Source organism: Salvelinus alpinus, chromosome 18, assembly GCF_045679555.1.
Source record: "Salvelinus alpinus chromosome 18, SLU_Salpinus.1, whole genome shotgun sequence".
NCBI classification, from domain to species: domain Eukaryota; kingdom Metazoa; phylum Chordata; class Actinopteri; order Salmoniformes; family Salmonidae; genus Salvelinus; species Salvelinus alpinus.
The window spans coordinates 19,083,804-19,109,139 of record NC_092103.1 but is presented as its reverse complement, the minus strand read 5'-3'; the positions used below and the strand labels follow the sequence as shown (position 1 = coordinate 19,109,139).

The window sequence follows — 25,336 nt, the reverse complement described above, 5'->3', positions numbered from 1 at the left end:
CACTCTCTCTCTGGGTGTTTATTACAGGATCCAAGAGGATGCTGATGTGCCCCGGAGGCTACTAAACCCCTCGCTTTAAAGGTGGCATCAAGGGGCACTGTTATAAAGAGGGGGTGGATGCACGGAGAAAAGGCCTGGGGGGGTGGAGAGAGTGAATGAGAGAAAGAGAAGGAGGAGAGAGAGGAAGTCCTGGAAACGGTGAGCGGAGTGGAGGGAGGGGAAAACCGGAGCGAGCACATCTGGAGCACTTCAGCTGAATATTTTGGCAACATCTGGAGAAATTCCCTGGAATTTAAGGGTCACCTCCTTTGATTTCCTTTTTTTCCTCCTCAGTCCTGTTTTCAGACATCCTCAAAGTTCTAGCCCGGTGTTGCAGGCACGTAAATGAAGGGGAGTCTCCCGTGGTCGCCGCACTGGTTGAGTCATTCCAGACTTTATAGTGGGACAAATTGGACCCATGTGACCAGCTCCCCTTTGTACAAGCCGGGCTAATTAAGTGTCACAGAAGTGAGCGGGCGTCCGGGCGGCTGCGGAGCCAGACCAGACCTGGCCCGGGACCAAACACAACTCCTCATAAAAACCTCCCTCCATCTCCTTCCCACCGTCAACACGTTTAATCAAAGCACACAGAAAATAACCTCTTTGTTTTCACACCAGAACCAAAGCGAGGTAGAAAGATGAAACAAGTTTTGTTGATTATCAAAGGCACGATCACCACGTTTGAAACAAAACAATACCCGACAGTTGTATTGACCGTGATTTAAAAGCCACACCATTAAATCCAGGTTTATTATCATTGAAGAGGATGTAAGACATGTACGATCCCTCCGTTGAGGTATGAAGTCTCCAGGGATGCAAAAAAGGCCTCATATTGAATCAACAACTTCAGACAGCAGCAGTTTTCATTGTTCTTCAGTACGCCACTGCACAACGGCCCATTAGCGTGGAACATTAGCAATGCACAGGCAGGCTTTTATCCATCACATTGGTGATCATACTAGTCGTTTTCTCCTCTCATCAGTGCCAAGCCTCTGTTCATTAGTAATTAAGATTCAGGAGAGGCTCAAAGGATTGCCTCCTGTTTTCCCTGCTGCCTGCGAGTGTATGATACACATGGCTATGGTAGCTGAGAGCGCTGCCTGACAGGCAGGTAGCTAGCTAGCGCTGAGGTACAGAGGTAAGTGCAGCGGTGGGCCTGATCTAAAGAGACGCATCATGGTCCTTGGCCCCCTGAGAGTCTCGCAGGCAGGCAGGAGCATGTCTCTGATCAGAGGAGCGAGAGGGAGAGATGGAGAGAGAGAGATGAAGAAGAAGGAAGGGTGAAGGAGAAAGGGGGATAGACGGATGGATGGAGAGAGAGATGTGAGGGGGGAGTGAAAACCAATGCCCATTCTAGGCTGTGTCCTAAAGGTACAGTACCACTCATCTCATCTCATCTGAGCTCTGCGTGGAATTACAATTTATTAGCCTCTCAGTCGCTATAAAGAGCTTAGAGATGGAATAAGATAACCACGTGTCCTCTCTTTGTGATACAGGTATATTAGCTTGTCTACTCCAGCAAAAATGATGCCTACCGCGTACGTCATCTCGATCATACAAATGTAATACACATTATTACAAAGTTCTGCTCTGAAATGTATGACATCTCTATCCCATCTCTATCTCTCTGGTTCTCCCTCCATCGCCATCTCTCGTTCCCCTGAATGAGGGGAAAAAACCTAGCCAGTTGGTTAATCGTCTCACCCTCCATCTGCGCGCCAAGCTATTTTCTCTGTGTTGCTGTGCAGATGGCCTACATCTTTCTGCCTGGCTGAGCCGCCAAGCAGCGTGGACAGACCATTCTGCTCTGCAGGCGCAGCATCACTGAGCCTCCTCTGTCTGTCTCACTGTGTGAGTGTGTGTGTGTCTGAGATAGTGTGTGCGTGCGTGTATTGGTCCTCTGTGCATTATTTATCCTCCTTTCCCCTTTTCCAGGTACACATCATGTCTACATTCATGCAGTACATGCCCACGCACATGCATATCACATGCATATCACATGCACCCACAGTGGAATATCCACATCGTCTTTCCTAGAAAGGGGACGTGTCCCTAACAGCAGATGGAGACAGCAGGGGGATCACCTTTTTTAGAGTGTGGTTGCTCTGCAACACACATTGAATATGCCAAGTCCTTAGTGAAAATGTCATTCCCCCACCTGTGGCTTATTCTGTACATATTAATCTATGTACTCCCTAGTGGCGCAGCGGTCTAAGGCACTGCATCTCAGTGCTAGAGGCATCACTACAGACACCCTGGTTTGAATCCAGGCTGTATCACAACCCAGCCGTGATTGGGAGTCCCATAGGGCGGCGCACAATTGGCCTAGCGTCGTCCGGTTTATGGTTTGGCTGGTGTAGGCCATCATTGTAAATAATAATTTGTTCTTAACTGACGTGCCTAGTTAAATAAAGGTTAAATAAATAAATCTATGTCCAGTTCTCTGGAGAATGACTGACCTTGCAGTGGCTGTCTGCTTGCCCTCGTCTCTTTTTGATCTAAATAGATTTGTTTCGGGTCCTGCTTTCTGAGAGGACCCTCCACTTCATCCTCCTAAACAGATCTGACATCCTGTCTCTCTCACTCAGTATGTGTTATTGGAGATAAGCGGTTGTCCCTTCCAATGCATATTTTGGCCCCTCCCTTTGCTTTTGTAGCTTGCTGCTAGGGATGGGCATTTGAAATGATTTCCCTATTCAAATAAGTCTAAATACCTGTGTTTTAAATAAATAAATACTTTTTTTTAACTTCAATGGGGATTTGCTCATGTGACTCAGAAGAAGTGGTGCAATCTGCTTGTTGTTTCAGCACAAACTGGTGGGGGAGGGGCATAAGAGGAGCAGGGGCCGGTGTGTCTGACAGAGGGAGGGAGGGAGGGAGGGAGGGAGAGAGAGAGAGAGAGAGAGAGAGAGAAAGTAGGCAAACCGACTCCCGTAATTTAGACAAACTTGTTGCTGCTATAGGTTATCTTTCATCTCATCTAGTAGTGTCTGTCTTGACTGCATTAAATTGGTGTAAAGAAGCTAGCTAGCTACACTAGCCAGCTAAGTTAGTTAGCCAGCTAGCAAGCTAGCAATGCTAATTGAGGCTATTTTGCTGCGCTCCCCTCATCCTTGTCTACAACAACTGCATTCATATTAAACAACAGCCTACCTGTTGGTTGATCATTGTAGCCTACTGCTTCTCATTTAGCCAACTTCATTCTGTAATTGTAATTCCATTTTGCGTTGATTAGAAATCTCCCACTTCACTTGCTACACTGATGGTAGTGCTGCTTTGATTGACTGACAATAACAAGCTACACGTGTGAAAAGTGTGTAGGCTACCGGTATGTTTTTTTATGGGTGGCACTCTTAAAAACTGTCATAAAAATGTTGTTTTATTAAAATGTCTAATGCCATGGTCTATCCTTGTATGTAGCAATGTCTCATAGTTGATCATTACATTTTAGAAAAAGCCTTTTCATTAATAGGCCTATATACTTTTTCTTCTAAAAAATGAATACTCTCTCAAGTAATTGAATACTAATGTTTATTCCAATATTCAAATAGTCGAATAACTGTGCTCATCAACTTTTTATCTTTCTCTTCCTTCCCCCTGCAATTGTAGTCCTACAGTACACATTCCTCCATACCCTATGACAACAAGCAGTTTGATCATTATCTGTCACCAATAGATTTGTCTGTCGCACATTCCCACCCCCAGACAGACAGACAGACAGACTGGCATGGCTCAGTGATCTAAATAAGGTCTGCTGCTGAAAAAGCCAGTGACCTAACAAGCCCTAGGTCAAATCAATGACAGGGATTGTCTGCCGTTGTAATTCTTGGGCGGGACGCTTAACCATTTTTTTGGTTAAGTCCAAACAGTGTAATAATATATAAATACATGTAAGTTTTGGGGATGGAAAAATACTTTCAGTGTAAACTTAACCGAGTAAAACCAGATATAAAGCATGTAGAAAAGATAATGACCTATATATTTTTTTAATAATATGATATTTGAGAACTAACAATCAACAAAATAAAAGTCAGGAGAATTGAAAAGTAAAAAAACGCAGAATTTATTATTGTTTGAGCAAAATAACACAGCATTAGCCATGACGAAATGCATAGAATAGCAGGAAACGAGTTTTAAAACTGCAAAATGTTCTCTTGGCTCCATGACAGAATATGTAGAATCAAAGGAAATTAGCTTTAAAACTGCAACATTTTCTCTCAACTTCATGGAGAAATATGTAAAATTGCAGGAAACTGGCTTAAAAATGCTAACATTTCTCTACACTGCGCCGATGGGCTGGCTGCGCTCATTGCCATGTCCCCTGCTACACCCCCTTGCCACGCCCACCACCTAAGCCCTTTTTTGAACCAGAAAAGTCCAGTCACCAGATGTTGTGTGGGCGTTCGTTCATTATGGTTGTCCAGAATGGCTAGTATGTACCTTCATTCCAGTGCTTGTTAGTGACCATACACCATACCATTACTCTTTGTAACACCCCCCCCCCCCCCCCCCATCCCCCTGGTTTGGATTATCGTTAGATTCCAAGAATTGTGCACCCACTACGCAGTCACATTTCAATAAGTTCCCTTCCACGCTCTCTGTTTCTGAGCTCTCTGAAATTACCATGGATGTGAATGATTGGTATTCCACAGGCCTGGCTACAAGGGATTCAGTGAGCTTATGACCAGCTTAGCCTTTAGTCTTCTGCCTGATTGGCAGCTACTGTATCCTTTATCAGTGGTGGTGGTGGATGAGGGGTTGGGGGGCAGGTACCGGGCATCCATGGCATTTGCCTTTCATGAGATATCACACTGCGTTACATGTGCATCTTAGTCACATATATGATCCTTCACCCACAGGCGCTGAGACATGACAAACATCCTCCACCATCACTAGCATCATGGTCGTGGTGCTGTCCAAGATATTTTTAGCCCCATCTCAGTTTCTTCAACTTCTGTATTATCTCGCAATGGACCTGTAGCTACAGCACAGAATCCCCCTCTCACAATGATCTACTTCCTGCTATCCCAAGCACCTCTGTTTCCTGTCTCCGATGTCATGTGCTTCGTTTTCCCTCTTCGTGTTAGCTGAAGACACCCCATCCAATCATATGTTTCTCCCTCTACCATTGCTGTCATTGTACACACCGCATAAAAGCTTGTTTTCTGTCTTGGCAGTGAAGACGTGAGTGACGGACGGCCATGCCATTCCGCAGCACTCTCCTCTGGGTGTGAACGCCTCTGCCACTAAACCAAGCCTTAAATTGATCTATTCGTCCTTTTTTTCTTGTCTTCTCAACATTGTGTGCTTTGTTGTGGCCGTAACGAGCTATTTTCTGTGGGCAGTCTGGCATAGACTTTGTTAACCGCGTGGCATGCCACATGTTAACACTCAAGACCGTGGTGTGGCCCAGGTCACATGATCGATCAGCACCAGGAAGTTGTGAAATACGGAAGGGGGTGGGGGGTGGAGATGGGCTCTCAGAGAGGAAAAAGGATACTGAAGAGGGTGGAATACCAGCAGCAGGAATGGCATGTGTGTGTGTGTGTGTGTGTGTGTGTGTGTGTGTGTGTGTGTGTGTGTGTGTGTGTGTGTGTGTGTGTGTGTGTGTGTGTGTGTGTGTGTGTGTGTGTGTGTGTGTGTGTGTGTGTGTGTGTGTGGCTTGTGGACTAAAGTGTCGACAGTGACACTACGGTGTGTTTGCACACCTTTTAGTCCAGCCTCTGCATCCTTCCTCCTCATCCCTTGTAGACAGCAGTCACTCTTTGTGCCTCATGTTTGAAATATGTTTTCTCGTGCTGATATACCCTTGGCTTTGTTTGTTTTTTGGAGTGTGTGTGTCCGTGTGCATGTGTGTGTTATATGGCTGTCTGGCGGCACAAGAATTGAGGAGTGTTGAAGAATTTACTCTGCAAGTCAACCTGAGAGTTGGATGTTAGCTCTTAGTAAACCCACACACATTCCCTCTGCTAGGATTGTCCGTGAGAGGGATAGGCCACTTTGGCACAGTCTCAAGGGAGAGGTCCGGCAACCCCTCGGAATGTGTGGCATGTAGCCATTCCTGAAGAGCACTCCGGGATCAGGCAGGGGACCAGGGGGAGGTAAAGAAGGAAAATGACCTAAGAGACTCTGTAACACTTCCCAATCCTACTGCACACTGGGTGGTGGGATACAGTTAAAACAGAAATATCCTCTCCTCTCCTCTCAATACTCCCACAATCAGGGTAAATCAGGAAATAGAATGTCCCTTTCATGTCAGTTGAGGCTACTCATGCTCTAGCCATTATGACCCACTGACCAGGAGATAAGGAGGAGAGATTGCGTCGTGGAACAGATGAAAACTGAGTAGGGAACTAAACCCTTACAAAAAAACAACATGATTACATCACGTGAAATTATCAGGTCTGGGTTTTTCATATGTGCATTTTTGACGTGACTCAGACACGTGGTTTCCCAACATTTCACATGTGATATTATTAGTTTCACATGTGTGATTTTGTAACTGGCAGGATTTGAACCCAGGCCTACCACAGGAGAAACCAATGCTGTGACCATTAGACAAAAAGGGCCGACACTGGGATTCTCTTCCAATGGGGGGTGCCAAACAATAAAGAAATGTGTGCGTTAATCTCAGGACTTAATCACGATTAATCACAAGTTCTGAATTTGCTCAAATTGAGCTCTAGTTTAAGATGTCTTTTTATTATTATTGTTGACCATTTTTTTATTTGCTTTGTGATTTTTTTTAGGGGGGGGTTACAGGTACAATAGTCTTGTCAATTTATATAGTTTTTTTTACTACATGTACCCGTAGGCTGCCACAAAAAAACATACAGAGAAAGGATCATATTGATCACACAGGATTTTGTAATAATAAAATTGGTATATATAGAGAAGAGAAACCAAAAGAGGTGGGCCTACACCCCCAACTCCCTATCTCATCCACCTGTTTTCATCCAACCCCCCAGCATCCTTATTCTTTACAGAGTCAAGTATATTTGTCCAGGCCTCACCTTGTTCCTTGACTAGCACCATTCAGTCTCTCTGTCAATAGTTCTAATGTTATAACTTCTAATAGTAACTAGGGCTGGGCGATATGGCCAACATTTTATATCACGGTATTTTCAAAATATTGGACGGTATTTTGCGGTATTTTAATTTTAGAAAAATAAAAGTTCTACATTTGCTTTATGAGTAGTAAGTGATCCTAGGGTGGCAACACATACATTCTAAGTGATTTAAATGAGTCTCTCTCCATTCTGATTGTTTTATACTACTCAATTCAACTTCAACCAAAACACATTTCTGCAGTTTTATAATTTCTGCATTTCCTGCACTCAATTGCAGTGGTGGAAAAAGTACCCAATTGTCATACTTGAGTAAAAGTATTTGGTTTTAAACATACTTAAGCATCAAAAGTACATGTCATTGATAACATGTACAGTACTTAAGTATCAAAAGTAAAAGTATAAATCATTTCAAATTCCTTAAATTAAGCAAACCATATTGCACCATTTTATTGTTTTTTATTTATTTACGGATATCCAGGATGCACACTCCAACACTCAGACATAATTTACAAACAATGCATTTGTATTTAGTGAGTCCTCCAGATCAGAGGCAGTAGATATCCAGGGATGTTCTCTTGACAAGTGCATGAATTGGACCATGTTCCTGTCCTGCTAAGCATTCAAAATGTAACGAGTACTTTTAGGTATCAGGGGAAATGTATGGAGTAAAAATTACAGTATTTTCTTTAGGAATGTAGTGAAGTAAAAGTAAAAGTTGTCAAAAATAAAAAAGTTAAGTACAGATAACAAAAAAAAATTACTTAGGTTGTACTTGAAAGTATTTTTACTTAAGTACTTTACACCACTGCTCAATTTAGATAATTTACACACTGCCACGTAGGGCTGCACAATATGGGAAAATAATCTAGGACTTATTTCTAACCAAATGTTGCAATTGTGATTTGACTTGCGAATTCGAGCAAAACTGTTGGAATCATGGAAATAGAATGACTATTCTAATTCTATAGTTAGAATATAATAGTGGGCACTTTGAAAACAGTGTTGGTTGAGATGAAAACTAATTAAAATGCCAGGGTGGAGTTATTGTGACATGGTAGGAACTGAAGTGTCGATAAGTGTTTCCTAGGGGAGCCTTGGCTACATTGCATGTTCTCTCTTAACTACTTCATGTAGCTAGCATATTCTTGCTTTGCATATTCCTCTTTGATTTAGAAGATACTGTTGCACAAACATGCTGATTTAGGTCTACACCATCACTGGTATTATCAGGTTGTATTAGCTGGCTACGTTTGCTCTTACTCAGTACATTTATTAGCTAGCTAGGTGGCTATCAGCATTAGCGGCTAACAATTAGTGTCTCACAAGATTTAGGGCAACTTGCTAAGAAAAGACAAAGTAGCTGTTTGCTTTTGTAAGAAACACAAACTAATAGTGCCATTATAGAATGCTAGTGGATTTATATTAAGAAGCAAAGTGAAAACAGCATTGTTGTCATCAACATTGTTGCCTGCCATGCACTGCATTGACCATGCAGACTGAACGCAAGTGTCTCGTGGTTGAGGAACATCCTATGTGCTCTTTGAGTGACAGTGGGCGTTGCTAGGTCTGTGTGGAAAGTGGCATGGAGAGAAAGAAGGGAGAGAGATGACTCAAGTAGCGATGTTAACAATAAAAATTGACATTACACCTGGCATATCACATTTAACAAACCAAACATTCAAATATCGGTATAGAAGGTAAAGTAAAAACCCAAACCGGTCCCTGTATCAATACCGGTATATCATAAAATACGGTATACCACCCAGCCCTAATAGTAAGGGGAGAGAGTGAGGTGGTTGCCATCTTAGAGCCACCACATATTTTTGCGGCAGTGCTGCCTGCCAGTAGTAATTGTCTCTGATGGATTGATTGAGATATTCAACAAGCTATCATTGTTAAGTAACATAGTAGATGCAACGCATTGAATCTTTACATTCATGCACTTAAAAAATAATTCTCACTTTGTCCCAGAAGCATTTAACTGCAGAGCACGCCCACATCATATGAAGGAATATGCCTATCTAATTTAGAAGACACAGTTGGGAGCTGGAGCCAATTTCATCGTAAAACATTTCCTTGGTGTTAAATACAGTCTGTGAACAAATTTAAAATGTATAAGTTGATGGTTCGGATTGCGGGATGCCAAGGTAATATTTTTCCATATTCTTTTCATTAAAGGGTTGTTCAGATTCACTTAGATCTGTGGACCATACCTTTTTAATGCTTAGCTCAGAATATGAGTTTTCTAAAAGTTGTTTATATATTATAGAGATCAGTCCATTCGGGAGCCCAGATAATTTATTTTTCAAATCCCATAATTGGATGGTTCGGTTGTTGGGTTTCCCAAGGGACTCCATAGGCTAGCAAAGCTGACCTAAGTTGTAAATATAGAAAGAAGTAATGGTAATGGTAATGTGTATATGTCTTTCAAATCTTGGAATGTTCTCAAACCATTACTGTCCATGATATCGGCAAGAGTACAGATTCCACATTTGGACCATTGGGGTGATGCAAACAGCTGCCCTCAAGGCATTATCGTAAAAATATTGGCGTATGGGCATGCCATTTTGATTCCCAGTTACATTCTTTGTCCCCATGTGCGGTTGCAAAAGTCTGGCTTTTTTATGGCGGTTTTGGAGCATAGGCTTCTTCCTTACGTCGATATAGGACTCGTTTTACTGTGGATATAGATACTTTTATCCACCGTTTCCTCCAGCATCTTCACAAGGTCCTTTGCTCTTGTTCTGGGATTGATTTGCACTTTTCACACCAAAGTACGTTCATTTCTAGGAGACAGAACACGTCTCCTTCCTGAGCGGTATGACGGCTGCGTGGTCCCATGGTGTTTATACTTGCGTACTATTGTTTGTACAGATGAACGTGGTACCTTCAGGCATTTGGAAATTGCTCCCAAGGATGAACCAGACTTGTGGAGGTCCAATTTTTTTTTCTGAGGTCTTGGCTGATTTCTTTTGATTTTCCCATGATGTCAAGCAAAGAGGCACTGAGTTTGAAGGTAGGCCTTGAAATACATTCACAGGTATACCTCCAATTGACTGAAATGATGTCAATTAGCCTATCAGAAGCTTCTAAAGCCATGCCATAATTTTCTGGAATTTTCCAAGCTGTTTAAAGGCACAGCCAATTTAGTGTATGTAAACTTCTGATCCACTTGTGATAAGTGAAATAATCTGTCTGTAAACAATTGTTGGAAAAATTACTTGTGTCATGCACAAAGTAGATGTCCTTACCGACTTGCCAAAACTATAGTTTGTTAACAAGAAATTTGTGGAGTGGTTGAAAAACTAGTTTTAATGACTCCAACCTAAGTGTATGTAAACGTCCGACAACTGTATTTTTATTTACCTTTAATCTGGGAGTCACCATTGAGGCCAGTGACTCTTTTACGAGAGAGCCCTGCATATACAATTTCATAAAATACATAAACATCTATTACAATATGAAACAAATCAAATACAGCACAACACATATTGCACAGGCAAACATATAGACTACTAGTCAAAAGTTTAGACACACCTACTCATTCCAGGGTTTTTCTTTACCTTTACTATTTTTTACATTGTAGAATAATAGTGAAGACATCAAAACTATGAAATAACACATATGGAATCATGTAGTAATCAAAAAGTGTGAAACAAATCAAATGTGAATCAAATCAAGTGTGAAACAAATATATTTGAGATTCTTCAAAGTAGCCACTCTTTGTCTTGATGACAGCTTTGCACACTCTTGGCATCAACAAAAACCAACAGTCATGTAATAGACTACAGAGGTTATTTGAGGATAATAGTTTTTAATAAACCCGCTTTGGTCCAGATGTACCAATTTGAGTAAGTACATTTCAAGACCGTGCGACAGAATTTAAAAAATTGTTTAATATCTGTGTTTATCAAAGATAGCGGGCGATAGTGAGGCCATTGGGTGACCTTACCTTTTTTTTTTTAATAAAAGTGAAATTAGTGCTGTACGTCCCTTTCAAATAAGACTTTGTGAACGGCTATGTTAATCATTTCAAGTAACAGTGGACATAATTGAGGAATTTTCAATAGACCTCGGAAGGAATACTGTCACAACCAGGTGATTTGCCTTTATTCATGTTACGCAATGCCCTTTTGATTTCATGGCTTCCTCAGTTGAGAGAAGAGGAGTTCTTAAATCTTTTAAAAAGGACTCGATCTGGCTTGGTCTGGATTTGCAATCAGAGGTGTACAATACTTCATATAAACGGGAGATCCCTTGGTTGATTAATTTGGGTTCTGAAGGTAATTCACATGATTCAGGTTCAATAGTTGCAATATCTGATAATTGATCATTACTGCGAAGCTTGTTTTCCAGTAGACTACTGGGCCGATTACCATGAAAGTGATGGTTGAGTCTAACTCGTGGATGGCAAGTTCTGCTCTTTATCTTATAAATAGATTTAGTTGCTGCCTGCTCTGAAAAAAGTGTTTGTTGAGATCGGTCTAACGTAATTAACAACTTTTCCGATTCTGATATCTTCTTTAATTGTGAAATCATCCCTGAGCTCACTGACTTTCCTTCCCCCAGACAGCTAAGGTCTTAACATGTGAAACATTCTCAGGGGAATATAGGAAGCTGCCGGCTCATAACTGTTGACCAAACAAAGAGAATAAAAGTAAGGATTTCAGACAGACAAATTTTGACACAAAGAAACAAGGCCCTGAAATCAACAGACTGGTCTTTACAGAGGTGTAGATAAGTCAGTCTCAGTCAGACTCAATCTTAGTATTCTGATGTATTCTTTCCCTCAATACTGTGGTGTCTGGCTGTGAGCATAGGAATTAAACCCTCCCACCGCAATATGGCCATGCTCCCACATCAGTCTGGCAACGTATTGTATCTGGACGGCCCTAACGCTCATCACAATCACTCATCCTTAAACATATCAATAGAGTCATTTAGATGAAACTGGACACAGAAATCTGAAGGCTTCCTCAAGCTGTGTGTTTGGAAAGAGAGAAAGAATAGAGCACTCTGTTGTATCTGGGACTTGTGTTTGCCAAGCAGCTCATACCGAATATCCACTTTACTGTTCAGCTGTAACCGCTGTCTTCCTGTCCAAGATGTCCCAGTCTGGCTACGGTTAACAGTTAGTGTCATACCGGCACTCTGCGGTCCACACATTATTGAGTTGAAGCATGAGGTTTGCAAAGCTTTAAGTTGGAACTCCTTTGGTGTTTTTGGATGTGAACAGAGCTCATTTTGGTGTGGGTTCCACTCCATAATGACTGCAATATGTGCAGCACAGTCCAAGCAATTGACAAATATCTCTAAAAGCCCAATCCATGCACTGCATTTAATGATATACTGTGTTTTTATTGTGCAGTGGATTATTGAAGCTGAAGTAGATCATTGATTTCAGTGTGCTACAGAGGAAAATCTCCATATTGTTTTGTGTTTTTACTTTGTCGCATCCTTTACTGTCCACAAACAGAGAAGTAGCTGTACTGTAGTTCAATCAGAACTTGCTCCAGATGTTTCTCTTTCAGTTTTTGGGATGTAAACCCATAGCACTTCATATCCATTAGATTTGCACAACAAGCACAACTGTAGTTTCCCACGGAATTGCAGCATCTTTCATCATTTATGCCGTCAAAGCATTTTAACTCCAAAAATACACAGGATTTGTGGTAGAGGGCCCTGGAATGGTGGGTAGGCCTGTTTATGCATGTGTTGTGCATTTCTGCTCAAATGATACGTGTAAATGTACCGGCTGCAGAAGGCACTAACAACAACAGCAGAATGAAGAGATAATGCCAGTAAGTCTTCATGTCATGCATGGTCCCCACTTCGCTTGGTAAATCTAGGTCAGACACTGAAGAATACATTGTTTAGGAGGGTAATAGCAGGATGTGGGTAGCAGAACAAGGTGTCCCCATGTGTGTGTGTGTGTGTGTGTGTGTGTGTGTGTGTGTGTGTGTGTGTGTGTGTGTGTGTGTGTGTGTGTGTGTGTGTGTGTGTGTGTGTGTGTGTGTGTGTGTGTGCGTGTGCGTGCGTGCGTGCGTGCGTGCGTGCGTGCGTGCGCGTGTCTGTGTCTGTGTGTGTGTGTGTGTCCGTGTGTCCGTGTGTGTTTACCGCTCTATTACGTAAATGTACTTGTTGACCAACACAGCAAGGTTAGGTGGTGTGAGGGGGTTAATTAATGGGAGATTCCTAGCTCTTGTAGAGAGAGGAGACAGGAGATAGTGTAGTGAGTGGAGGCGTGTGGATTCACTTTAAGATGCTAACGTGAAGCGTGCTCTAGGACAGACAGGCAGGTCGCTCAGCTACACCGCTCTGTTCTTAATGCCTGGGAGCTCCTCCTCACCTCTACTTCTGCCCAATCAAATGGTAATTACTTTTTAGTTCTCTGTTGATAACCTGCGCTTAATTTTGTCTTTCAGAATCGACATTCCTGCCTATGGAATGTCCAACTTACCTGAAATAGTGTAACTTACCTGAAATGTTAATGTATCCACTCACTAGCAAAACATTTATGAAACCACAGGAACAGGCGATGTTGTTTCATTGGGTAGAACTGGCCAGTGTGTGCTTTGCCAAAGGCTGTTGACATGAGTAGACATTCTGTCATGTGAATGGTTACTGTAGAGATCCAGAGAGGGATACTGGATTTTAAATGCTTCCTTGTCTCCACTCCCCTGTCAAAGGAGCCTCTTTTCTCTTCACACAAATTTGATTATGCCGTTTGCCCAAGGAGCTCGTCGTCTGAATTCTCTTCGGCTGCACTGAGGCCCTTGTTCCCCCATTTGTCCCAGAGGAAGTTCTGACGTGCACAAGCAGGCTTTGAATCCCCCCCTTCCCTTCTCCTCTTATTTAACTTCATTAACATGGTCTTTCTCTCTTGCTCTCTCCCTGATTTTCACTCTCTGACAATAATATCATATTTATTGTATTACTGTATACTTTCTCATAGACAACACATTTAGTGCTTTTAATAGTAACTGTGAAATATTACTATTGATCCTTCTATAGTATAAGTTTGTATTTCAAGGTTGCCTAGACATTTCCTGAACAATCAACCAGGAAACAGTATGCCTGCGTTTCAGTCTGACAATATAATTTTATAATTGTATAATTGTATACTTTTAAGGACACAACACACTAAGAATAGTATAGGGATGAGTTTGCTATTGTTTTGATTCTTCAGGATGTTAAGGCATTAACCAAATACTTTTTAAAGAAACACTTTTTCTCTTATGTTGATAGTCACGCGACCTTCATAATTTAAGATCAGCTATGCAGGAAAAGTCGCAGTTTTACAAAGGTCATCATTGTCAACTCTATCTAACTACAGCTGCCTTGCAGTTTCAAATGCCACACCAGTGCAACTGCCACTTTCATTACCCTTTGCCGGTGTGAAAGTACAGACTCAATTTGAGAGAGAAAAAGGAACGGCATTCACCTAGGAGCAACAACGGCTCAGTGGTAGGCCACACAAGCTCACAGAACGGGACTGCCGAGTGCTGAAGCGTGTAGTGTGTAAAAATCAGCTGTCCTTGATTGCCACACTCACTACACAGTTCCAAACTGCCTCTGGAAGCATCGTCAGCACAATAACTCTTCATCAGGAGCTTCATGAAATGGGTTTCAATGGTGGAGCAGCCAAGTGTCGGCTGGTATGGTGTAAAGCTCGCCACCATTGGACTCTGGAGCAGTGGAAATGCATTATCTGGAGTTATAAATCATGCTTTACCATCTGGCAGTCCGACAGACGAATCTGGGTTTGGCGGATGCCAGGAGAATGCTACCTGCTCGAATGCATAGTGCCAACTGTAACGTTTGGTGGAGGAGGAATAATGGTCTGGGGATGTTTTTCATGGTTCGGGTTAGGCCCCTTCGTTCCAGTGAAGGGAAATCTTAACCCTGCCTACAGCATACAATGACATTCTAGACTATTCTGTGCTTCCAACTTTGTGGCAACAGTTTGGGGAAGGCCCTTTCCTGTTTCAGCATGAAAATTCCCCCATGCACAAAGCAAGGTCCATACAGAAATGGTTTGTCGAGATCAATGTGGAAGAACTTGACTGGCCTGCAACATCAGCACAAGAACTTCGTCTGGAGCTTCATGAAATGGGTTTCCATGGCCAAGCAAGCCTAAGATCACCATGCGCAATGCCAAGCGTCGGTTTAAGTGGTGTAAAGCTCGCCACCATTAGACTCTGGAGCAGAGAGCCCTGACCTCAACCCGAACACCTTTGAGATGAATTGGAATGCCGACTGCGAGCCAGGCCTAATCGCCAACATCAGTGCCCGACCTCACTAATGCTCTTGCGGCTGAATGGAAGCAAATCCCTGCTGCAATTTTCCAACATCTAGTGGAAAGCCTTCCCAGAAAAGTGGAGGATGTTATAGCATCAAAGGGGGGAACAACTACATATTAATGCCCATGATTTTGGTATGTGATGTTCGATGAGCAGGTGTCCATATACTTATGGTCATGCAGTGTATGTGACCCACCGAAATAGTGTTAAACTAACACTTTTTAAAGTGTTGATAAACTAACACCCCAAGGGGTGTTGGGTCCTAAACACTTTATTAGAGCTGATGCTGTATTTTGGGGGGTGTTGTTTTGACAATGTAAGGTGTACAGACTTACTTGAATATTTCCCATGGTGCCTATCAATGGAATGTTACCGTTACCCACCCATGACTGTTTTTGTAAGTGACTGAGACACGGTTGTTGCATTCATAAAATGTTTGTCCTGAGAAGGAAAAGTAAACCCTTCATAAGGATTTTAGTTATGGCCTAGTTTTCTCCCAACATTGTGGTCTGAAAATCCTGGCTCATGGGCCATATCAGACCTGCAAGTCACAATATGCTGTCTTGTGAAGTAATTTGCAATTCCTATTAGAACGATATTCAACAATTGGAACTTTTTATCTCCCACGATCTGCATTCAGAATGATTGCTATGTTGTCAAACAAGACTACCTAAACCATCCAAACTGGAACAACCCTCTCAGTAACATTCCAATAAATCCAACCACCTACAGATTGGATTAGTTTACAATGTATTTTGTATTTATTTTTAATCTTAGATCAATTAATCAATCAATGTGCCTGCAGAAACATGTATATTGAAACAAACTATTGTAAAAATCAACCTGCAACAAAGCATGCTGGGAAATATAATAATGAGGCCCCTCCCATGAAATTAACTCAACACATTTGAGTAACAACAACACCACACGTAGTTGATTTCACTGTGATTCAAGTAATACTTCATTTATGCACTGCAGGTGGCGTTGATTTCAATCCCACTGGTGTTAACCCCACCAGAATCAACACTCAGGTTAAAATAAGCCCTCAGGTGACTCATGTTAACAATAGCAGTCAGTCTAGTCCGGCTAATTCATTCAAGGCAGTGCAACTGCTGGCGCCAGAACATCCCCAAGCTACTCCAGGACAAACCCAGTTAGGAACACTTTGGATTGATCTAGTTAGGTAGATCTTAACTAAGTTGGTATAGTTTTGGGGGTCCATTCATGGCTCCTTGGTTTGACATGGAATGCCGTATGAAACTGTTACGGTACTACTGGGTCTTGTAATTCACTTGAAACCCAATACCCCAGCAGGCAACCGTGTGGGGTGACCTAACCGAATGAGACCCAGCTCTCTGGACCTACTCAGTATGACCTCTCCTCTCCTGTGATTGGCTGGTCAGGGACCCGAGGGTCTCAGTGGTGGGTCCAGCTTGGGGTGGAATGTTATAACAGGCTAGTGTTTCCAGCACTGTGGGGGGTCCTGTTGTGTGAGGAGGGAGACAGAGAGCCACGTAAAAGACAACTGCAAGGAGGGCGATGTTTTGTGCCTAGAACCCCCCCAAAAATGGCCAATTCTAATAAGCTTTGTGCGCACTTCCTTGTCTCCTTGACACGTCAACTTCATTGTCATGATAGATCTGCACAGCTCTTGTTTTTATTGAGATAAAGAGGAGCTGAAAGTGGGGCTTTCTTCAAAGGAAGAAACGCTGCGGAGATAAAAGACATTTAGCTGATGGAGCCGATATGGCGGTGGGGAAAAGGTTGGATGCTTTCCATGCTGATGATCAGCATCTGAAAGCGAGAGGGAGGCTCCCTTAGAATGGACCGGAGTGGTGATGAGCGTTTGATATCCAGAGACAGGAGAGTGAGAGCTGACGGGCTCAGTCTGTCTGTCTTTTTGTCTCCAGGCTCTTCTTCTCTTGACAGTGTGTGCTCTGCTGAGATAGATGTGCTTTGATGAAGGCCCAGTCGAGCAGTGCAGCAGAGTAACTGGCAGAGCAGTAATTGTGCATAATGAGAGACTGCTGCCATACGATTATTCCTCGAAGTGATAAGCAAACATCTGATGTTCATGGAATGTAACAGTGATGAATCTCCGCTCAGCTCTAATCACAGAACAGCACAACGTGACACACTGCACCTTGTTGGACTGAAATCGGGCAAGAATAGAATCTTTCAATTAAAGTTTCTAAAGTAGCAATCTAAACACATTCCTTTCAATACCTTTTTGGAAGCTTTTTATATTTTAGGATACGGGGCCTAATACGTACACTACCGTTCAAAAGTTTGGGGTCACTTAGAAATGTCCTTGTTTTTTAAAGAAACGCAATTTTTTTGTCCATTAAAATAACATAAAATTGATCAGAAATACAGTGTAGACATTGTTAATGTTGTAAATGACTATTGTAGCTGGAAACGGCAGATTTGTAATGGAATATCTACATAGGCGTACAGAGGCCCATTATCAGCAACCATCACTCCTGTGTTCCAATGACACGTTGTGTTAGCTAATCCAAGTTTATAATTTTAAAAGGCTAATTGATCATTAGAAAACCCTTTTGTAATTATGTTAGCACAGCTGAAAACGGATGTTCTGATTAAAGAAGCAATAAAACCTGCCTTCTTTAGACTAGTTGAGTATCTGGAACATCAGCATTTGTGAGTTTGATTACATGCTCAAAATGTCCAGAAACAAAGTACTTTCTTCTGAAACTCGTCAGTCTATTCTTGCTCTGAGAAATTAAGGCTATTCCATGCGAGTAATTGCCAAGGAACTGAAGAACTCGTACAACGTTGTGTACTACTCCCTTCACAGAACAGCGCAAACTGTCTCTAACCAGAATAGAAAGAGTAGTGGGATGCCCCGGTGCACAACTGAGCAAGAGGACAAGTACAGTCGTGGCCAAAAGTTTGAGAATGACTGTCACGATCGTGTGGAGGAGAGACGGACCAAAACGCAGCATGTGGAAAATAAGCCATCTTCTTTTATTTTTACTACGAAGATGAACATGAAACACTATTACAAACTATACAAAAACAACCGTGAAGCTATAAACATAGTGCGCACACACATGCTACAAACGTTAGACTACAACATAGCCAATTCCCCACAACCAGCTAAAGCCTATGGTTGCCTTAAATATGGCTCCCAATCAGAGACAACAATAACCAGCTGTCTCTAATTGAGACCCAATTCAGGCAACCATAGACTTTCCTAGATACCTACACTCAACCATAGACACAGCTAGACTACTATACTAAACATAAACCCAACTACTCTAATAAACCCCCTAAACCTTACAACCACCCTAGACACTACAAAAACCACATACATTCCCCATGTCACACCCTGACCTAACCAAAATAATTAAGAAAACAAAGAATACTAAGGCCAGGGCGTGACAATGACACAAATATTAATTTCCACAACGTTTGCTGTTTCAGTGTCTTTAGATATTTTTGTCAGTTGTTACTATGGAATACGGAAGTATAATTACAAGGCTTTTATTGACAATTACATGAAGTTGATGCAAAGAGTCAATATTTGCAGTGTTGACCCTTCTTTTTCAAGACCTCTGCAATCCGCCCTGATATACTGTCAATTAACTTCTACGCCTATGTAGATATTCCATAACAAATCTGCCGTTTCCAGCTACAATAGTAATTTACAACATTAACAATGTCTACACTGTATTTCTGATCAATTTTATGTTCTTTTAAGTGACAAAAACAAGGACATTTCTAAGTGATCCCAAACTTTTGAAAGGTTGTGTATGCTCTGCTGTATGTCATCAATGGGGGATTGGAGAATAAGACAACAGCCTTTCTCAAGGGCACATGGGTAAAACACTCAACGCCCACACACTCCAACGCAGAAGTCTCTCTGGAGCAGGGAGAGAATGAAAGGAGGGATGTGCTGGAGGAGTGGATGAGGCTTTTCATTTATGTGGAGCACCATCGTAGAGGAGGCCGCCCATCCGTCTGAAGACGGTTGAAGGTGAATGGCGTTTACGATGGTTGCCCGGGCTATTGATAGCTGCAAGTCCTTCCCTGAGTGAGCCAGCAAGGCCCTAACCCTGAGAGCTTGGAGAGCTGCGCTCCTCTCTGTGTGGGAAAGACACTTTTATTACGCCCCTGATCCATGAAGGGCCCGACGAACTTTGACCTTGGGCTTGATCGCTCTAGTAACGGCAAATGAGGAGAATGGCCATACTTTAAGAGGACTACACGAGGGCTGCAGTCCACCACCGCACCCACACCCCCTCATAAATAGCCAACATGAATATACTGTATTTCACATGTAGGCAACCAGTGCACATTACGTTTAGAGATGGATATGCGTTGCTAACCTACAGTTTACAAGTGTTTCCTTAGTGTTGGCGTGTATATGAGACTAGAGCGAGAACAAAAAGTTGTATTATTACGAATGCAAATCTCCATACCTTTGTTTCATTAGCACATTGTCATTATGCCTTTGTCCCATTAAGTTCTTTATCATTATGGCTCTTCTTCATTAGCGTAGTCCTATGTAAAGACTTGCTTTCATTAGCACTGTGTTGTATAGGCTGGCTTTTCATTATAGCACTGGATGTTTAATGAGAAAACCCCCAGTGTGTTTACACTGCTCCGATCCCTGATCGCCAGTTATGATAATACTGATTGACTGTTGGTGGGGGATGTTTGAGCTTGTCCCCTGAAGACTGGATCCTCGCACAGTTATTAAACCCAATGAGATCTCTCTCCTCCTCTCTTCATCCCTCGCTCTGTTTGGAAATAAAAGAAGAGGGGAAAAGAAGATCAAACATGCCTGTAATCAACGGTGTGCTGTATGAGCCAAGAAGACACAGAGGCACAGCAGTGTGATAGAGATGCCTTTAATGACAGATCACTAGATCACAGATCATTAGCGCTCACGACAGGAAGACCTGTACGCACATGCCTCTCTGCTAGCGCCACACCACCATCAGTCACTTCCCTTCTGCTTCGAGAGGAGGAGAAATTAAGCCCTTTATTAAAACCAATCTAGAATGGTGAATAGCTGGATAAACAGACTCCAACTGTTTTTTATTCAAGAATGAAACTCCCTGAACATCTGGAATGGCATATTAATGCCAGCTCTACGCTGTTTCTCTTAAACTAAAAGTTAAAACATTTGGAGGGTCACATTTAAGGTCAATGTTCCATATGGGACAGCAGGTAGCCTAGTGGTTAGCGCATTGGACTAGCAACCGAAAGGTTGCAAGATCGAATCCCCGAGCTGACAGGGTAAAAATCTGTCATTCTACCCCTGAACAAGGCAGTTAACCCACTGTTCCTAGGCCGTCATTGAAAATAAGAATTTGTTCTTAACTGGCTTCCCTAGTTAAATCAAATCAGAGGAACATCATTTGTCCAATGAAACTTCAAGGAACGATTTGCCCCCCTCCTGTTCTTTCACACTCGGGTCCTCTGTCTCCCACGGTTCCAGCTTTAGGTAACATTCAGAGCGTTTGAATCACATAGATTACTGTGTCCCATGGGAAGATTATTCTAATGGACGGCTAGTGGAGCGTTTTCGTTGGGCCCCTGTCTACTCGGTTTACCCATGAATTTGGAAAAGCCGAACTTGGAAAAGCTCATGTGCTAACAGGGTAATGTTCAGTGACATGGCTCGGAGCCCTATGGCGTGTGTCATTGTCCGCCCTTTGCTAGCTAGTTATACAAGCAGGGATTTGCTTCTTTTGTGCTCTGAGGAAACAAGGAGAAAATTAGTAGATTGGATAGACCAGGCCTACATCAAATCAAGATGTTCCTGGTGAATTGGGCCTCGGGCAGCTAGTTGTGGTGTTAGATTGCTTGGAGAACCATATGCCAACATTTACTGAGCATTACAATCATTTATACAGATTATGTGGCCCCAAATTGTTTTTTAATGTGCTCCCCAAAAATATACTTCTGACTTACACCGTTTGAATGTGACAACAATGAAATATCAGACAGACAGACGATGACATATCAACTTCTTCTCCTTTCAAACATGTTCATTCTTCAACAATGTTTTTGTGGTTTTCATGTCTTTTATTTCATTAAGACTGTTAGAGATGATCTCAGCTTGTCTGCGTTCACTCGTACTGGTCTGGACTTGCTGGTCCACGTCCATCACTGGCATTTCGGTTCTTCTCTAATTTTAATCAAAAGAGTTGAGGAATGTGCTTGACAGGCACAGCCCACCCCTCTCCTTGAAACACACATGCACGCATGCAGCAACGCACGCACGCGCACGCACACACACACACACACACACACACACACACACACACACACACACACACACACACACACACACACACACACACACACACACACACACACACACACACACACACACACACACACACACACACACACACAATCCTGATCACAGCATCAGCAACCCAGACGGCTTATCATGGGGAACTAATTCAATATCCCTGTGCCTGTTTTAAATGTCATTGGCTGAGCTCATCTGGAGTGACATGTTTTTCATGGTCCTAATAAAGGAGCTGTATTAGGCTCGGAACAGAACAGAACGGGGGGGGTGGGGGGGGGGGCTTCTCTGACCAACGCTCTTGATGTCTGCAGGAAATCTAAAGGTCCTCATGAGGAAATGAATAAAGTCAGGATTTGAGGAGATCTGCCGATGCCAATGAGATTCACATGAACTCCCTCGAGTCAATAAAGGCTTGGTGAATCCTCCACTGACTGACTGAGAAACGTAAGCTACACAAAAAGTTGTTTTCTCTAGAGGCTGCCAAGCCTGCCATGTCAGTCACAGATACACATGCCTCTGATGCCATTCACTGGGTTGAAGTGGATTTCCAAGGTCAGCTCTGAGCTCTGGTTGATGTATTGCCTGTGATTGGGCTTTCATATGATATTGATTGTTTTGACACTGTTGTCAATATACTATTTCAATGAGTTTTCTGTCTATCTTCCCTCTTCTTTTTCTATGAACTCATCACGTCATGTGTAGATCTGAACACAATGGTGATAACGATGGAAAAAGTCTGGAACTAGTTAAACAGAGCACCATAGCTTTTAATTGACAAAGTTGCTATACTCTTCTACCTGTGCTTTTTTCCATGCTCCTCTATTACACTGATGTAGTCAGCATGGGGATGGGATGGTAGGGGGTAGTGAAGACTGGACTAGTGGGGGTACAGAACATTCAGTCACCCCATTGTGCCAGATAATGACTTCCCTATTGAGAGTGACCCTGGTGACCTCTGAGATCCCCCCTCCCCCTGCCCCCCAGGCATCCCCTCCTAATTTGGCATTTTGTTCACACAAAGTTCCCAACCTCTCCAGTCCCATGCCTCTCCACCCCTCCGTAGCCTCCTACCCAGCCTCCCCTGGGCGGTTGCCCCCTCCTGGTCACTTGGCCCTGGGCATGGAGCTGACAGGGAGCTCCATGGAGCTCTGAGCTAGCCTCATATTCTGGGTTAGAGGGTCACTCTGAGGGGAGACAGAGAAACAGTGCTCTAAATGTGAAAGGTTGGCTGGGTCTCCATGTGGCAGGGGAGATGGATGTGTAACCTGCTGGTGGGAGGGAGGCCGTTCAGAGACTATGGGTACAGTAGAGATCCTTAAAATGTTTCCTCACCCCGTCTCTGTTACCAAGGACAAGTTGTAATCTGTATCGACAGTCCTGTCCAGGCAGCACGCTTCACCATCTACCAGTAGAATCAGAAACCATAATTTGCCTTAGTGAGAAGGTACTGCCAGCAATAGACAAACAGAGAAGTCCACACAGACATCATACCGAATATATAATATCGGAAACAGTAAAGACAAAACATAAAACTCTGGAGTATAGGCTGATTACAGTGGGAATATACCATTTACAGAGGGATTATATCTAAATAAGCAAAGGGAGGGATACTGCCGTGGTGATTATATACAGTGTATAAACTGCCCTGGTGAATATATACAGTGTATATACTGCCCTGGTGAACATATACAGTGTATATACTGCCGTGGTGAATATATACAGTGTCTATACTGCCGTGGTGAATATATACAGTGTCTATACTGCCGTGGTGAATATATACAGTATCTATACTGCCCTGGTGAATATATACAGTGTATATACTGCCGTGGTGAATATATACAGTGTTTATACTGCCGTGGTGAATATATACAGTATCTATACTGCCGTGGTGAATATATACAGTGTCTATACTGCCGTGGTGAATATATACAGTGTCTATACTGCCGTGGTGAATATATACAGTGTCTATACTGCCGTGGTGATTATATACAGTGTATACTGTCGTGGTGGTTATATACAATGTCTACACTGCCGTGGTGAATATATACAGTATCTATACTGCCGTGGTGATTATATACAGTGTCTATACTGCCGTGGTGAATATATGGTGGTTATATACAATTATATACAATGTCTACACTGCCGTGGTGAATATATACAGTATCTATACTGCCGTGGTGAATATATACAGTATCTATACTGCCGTGGTGAATATATACAGTGTCTATACTGCCGTGGTGAATATATACAGTGTCTATACTGCCGTGGTGAATATATACAGTGTCTATACTGCCGTGGTGAATATATACAGTGTCTATATGGTGTTGTGTGGAGCAACCCTCAGCTCTGCTTTCTCTGCTGTTAATATCACAATTTTTATCATCATTATCCTGTTTTTCTAACAGATTATCTCTCTCTCCCTCCATCTCTCTCTCCCTCCCTCTACAGGGTTCCTGAAGCCCCAGTGCTCGCTGGCTCCGCCTCCCCAGCGAGGACGCTCGGGGGAGGCCTGCTCCTGTTTCACCGGCATGTGTCACCTCCACCAGCGCCGGATATCTACAGGTAACGCTCAACGCCATCTCCACATCCCATCGCCATCTGCCCCGTCATGGCAGACTCAGCACCTGGGAAGACACCTGTATGAAATAAGTATGAGCTAAAATTTGCCAGTGGATAGAAAGAGTATACAGTTATAGTATACTCTACAGTATACTGCATTATACAGTACATTTGATCCACTGTATAACCATTTTAATTTGATGATATGAACCTATAAAAATGGCTTTGATATGCTAATACAATCCCAGGTAGTAGGAGCATTTACTGTAACTCATTTTACTGTCTGAACATGTCATGCCAAAGTAGTATATCCACAAAGCAAGAAGCTGCTTGTTCCTTACCACAGCTACAAGCACACACACAGCCTGGGGTAAAGAGCTGTCAGAGCCGTAAGGCTTCTTCCTAGGCAGCGATGGCTCAGTCAGTCAGCCTGATTAATGTAGTCTTTGCATGTGGAGGCCCGGTGATTGACATGTTAACAGGGGTGCTATGAAACAGGCCTCTGTTCTCATCACCTCTGTTTTCCCTGCTAGGGCAGCCGGGTCAGGTGACGTCAGCATAGCAGTGCATTCTGAACCTGACCCTCTGGTATGTGGGGAATGGGTGACAGTACTGTGCTGTTGCTGTGTTATTACTGTACGTGTGCCTGCCCTGCTGATGGCTTCATTGGCTGGGGGTGGAGGGCCTCTTGCAGAGTCACTTGTCGTGACTGAGTGGCTTGTTGTAACTTAACACCAATATCATGTGAGGGGAACATGCCTTGGACAAAGGCGACGAAACCAGAACAACCAAACAGTGGCACCTTGGATGAATTTACAGGAGAGTGGTAGATTGTGTGATTTTAGTCCGTATGGAACCTCACAGACAAAGCCCTGTGTTAGCTTCACACGTAGTCCTTAACACATACCCTGTACACATACCGTGTACACATACCCTGTACACATACCATGTACACATACCCTGTACACATACCCTGTATACATACCATGTACACATACTCTTAACACATACCCTGTACACATACCCTGTACACATACCATGTACACATACCCTGTACACATACCCTGTACACA

General features: G+C 42.8%; 1 protein-coding gene across 3 annotated transcripts in view; it reads left to right on the top strand.

Moving 5' to 3' along the window:
• The window catches only part of LOC139543943 (retinoic acid receptor RXR-alpha-A), a 156,839-nt gene that overhangs the window by 18,501 nt on the left and 113,002 nt on the right, over positions 1–25,336 (top strand). For 2 of the 3 annotated variants that reach the window (XM_071350537.1, XM_071350538.1), the window contains exon 2: positions 24,153–24,353. In XM_071350537.1, coding sequence (XP_071206638.1) covers positions 24,153–24,353 — 201 coding nt within the window. The remainder of the gene's footprint in view (positions 1–24,152; positions 24,354–25,336) is intronic. The other variant, XM_071350539.1, reaches the window with a different exon arrangement.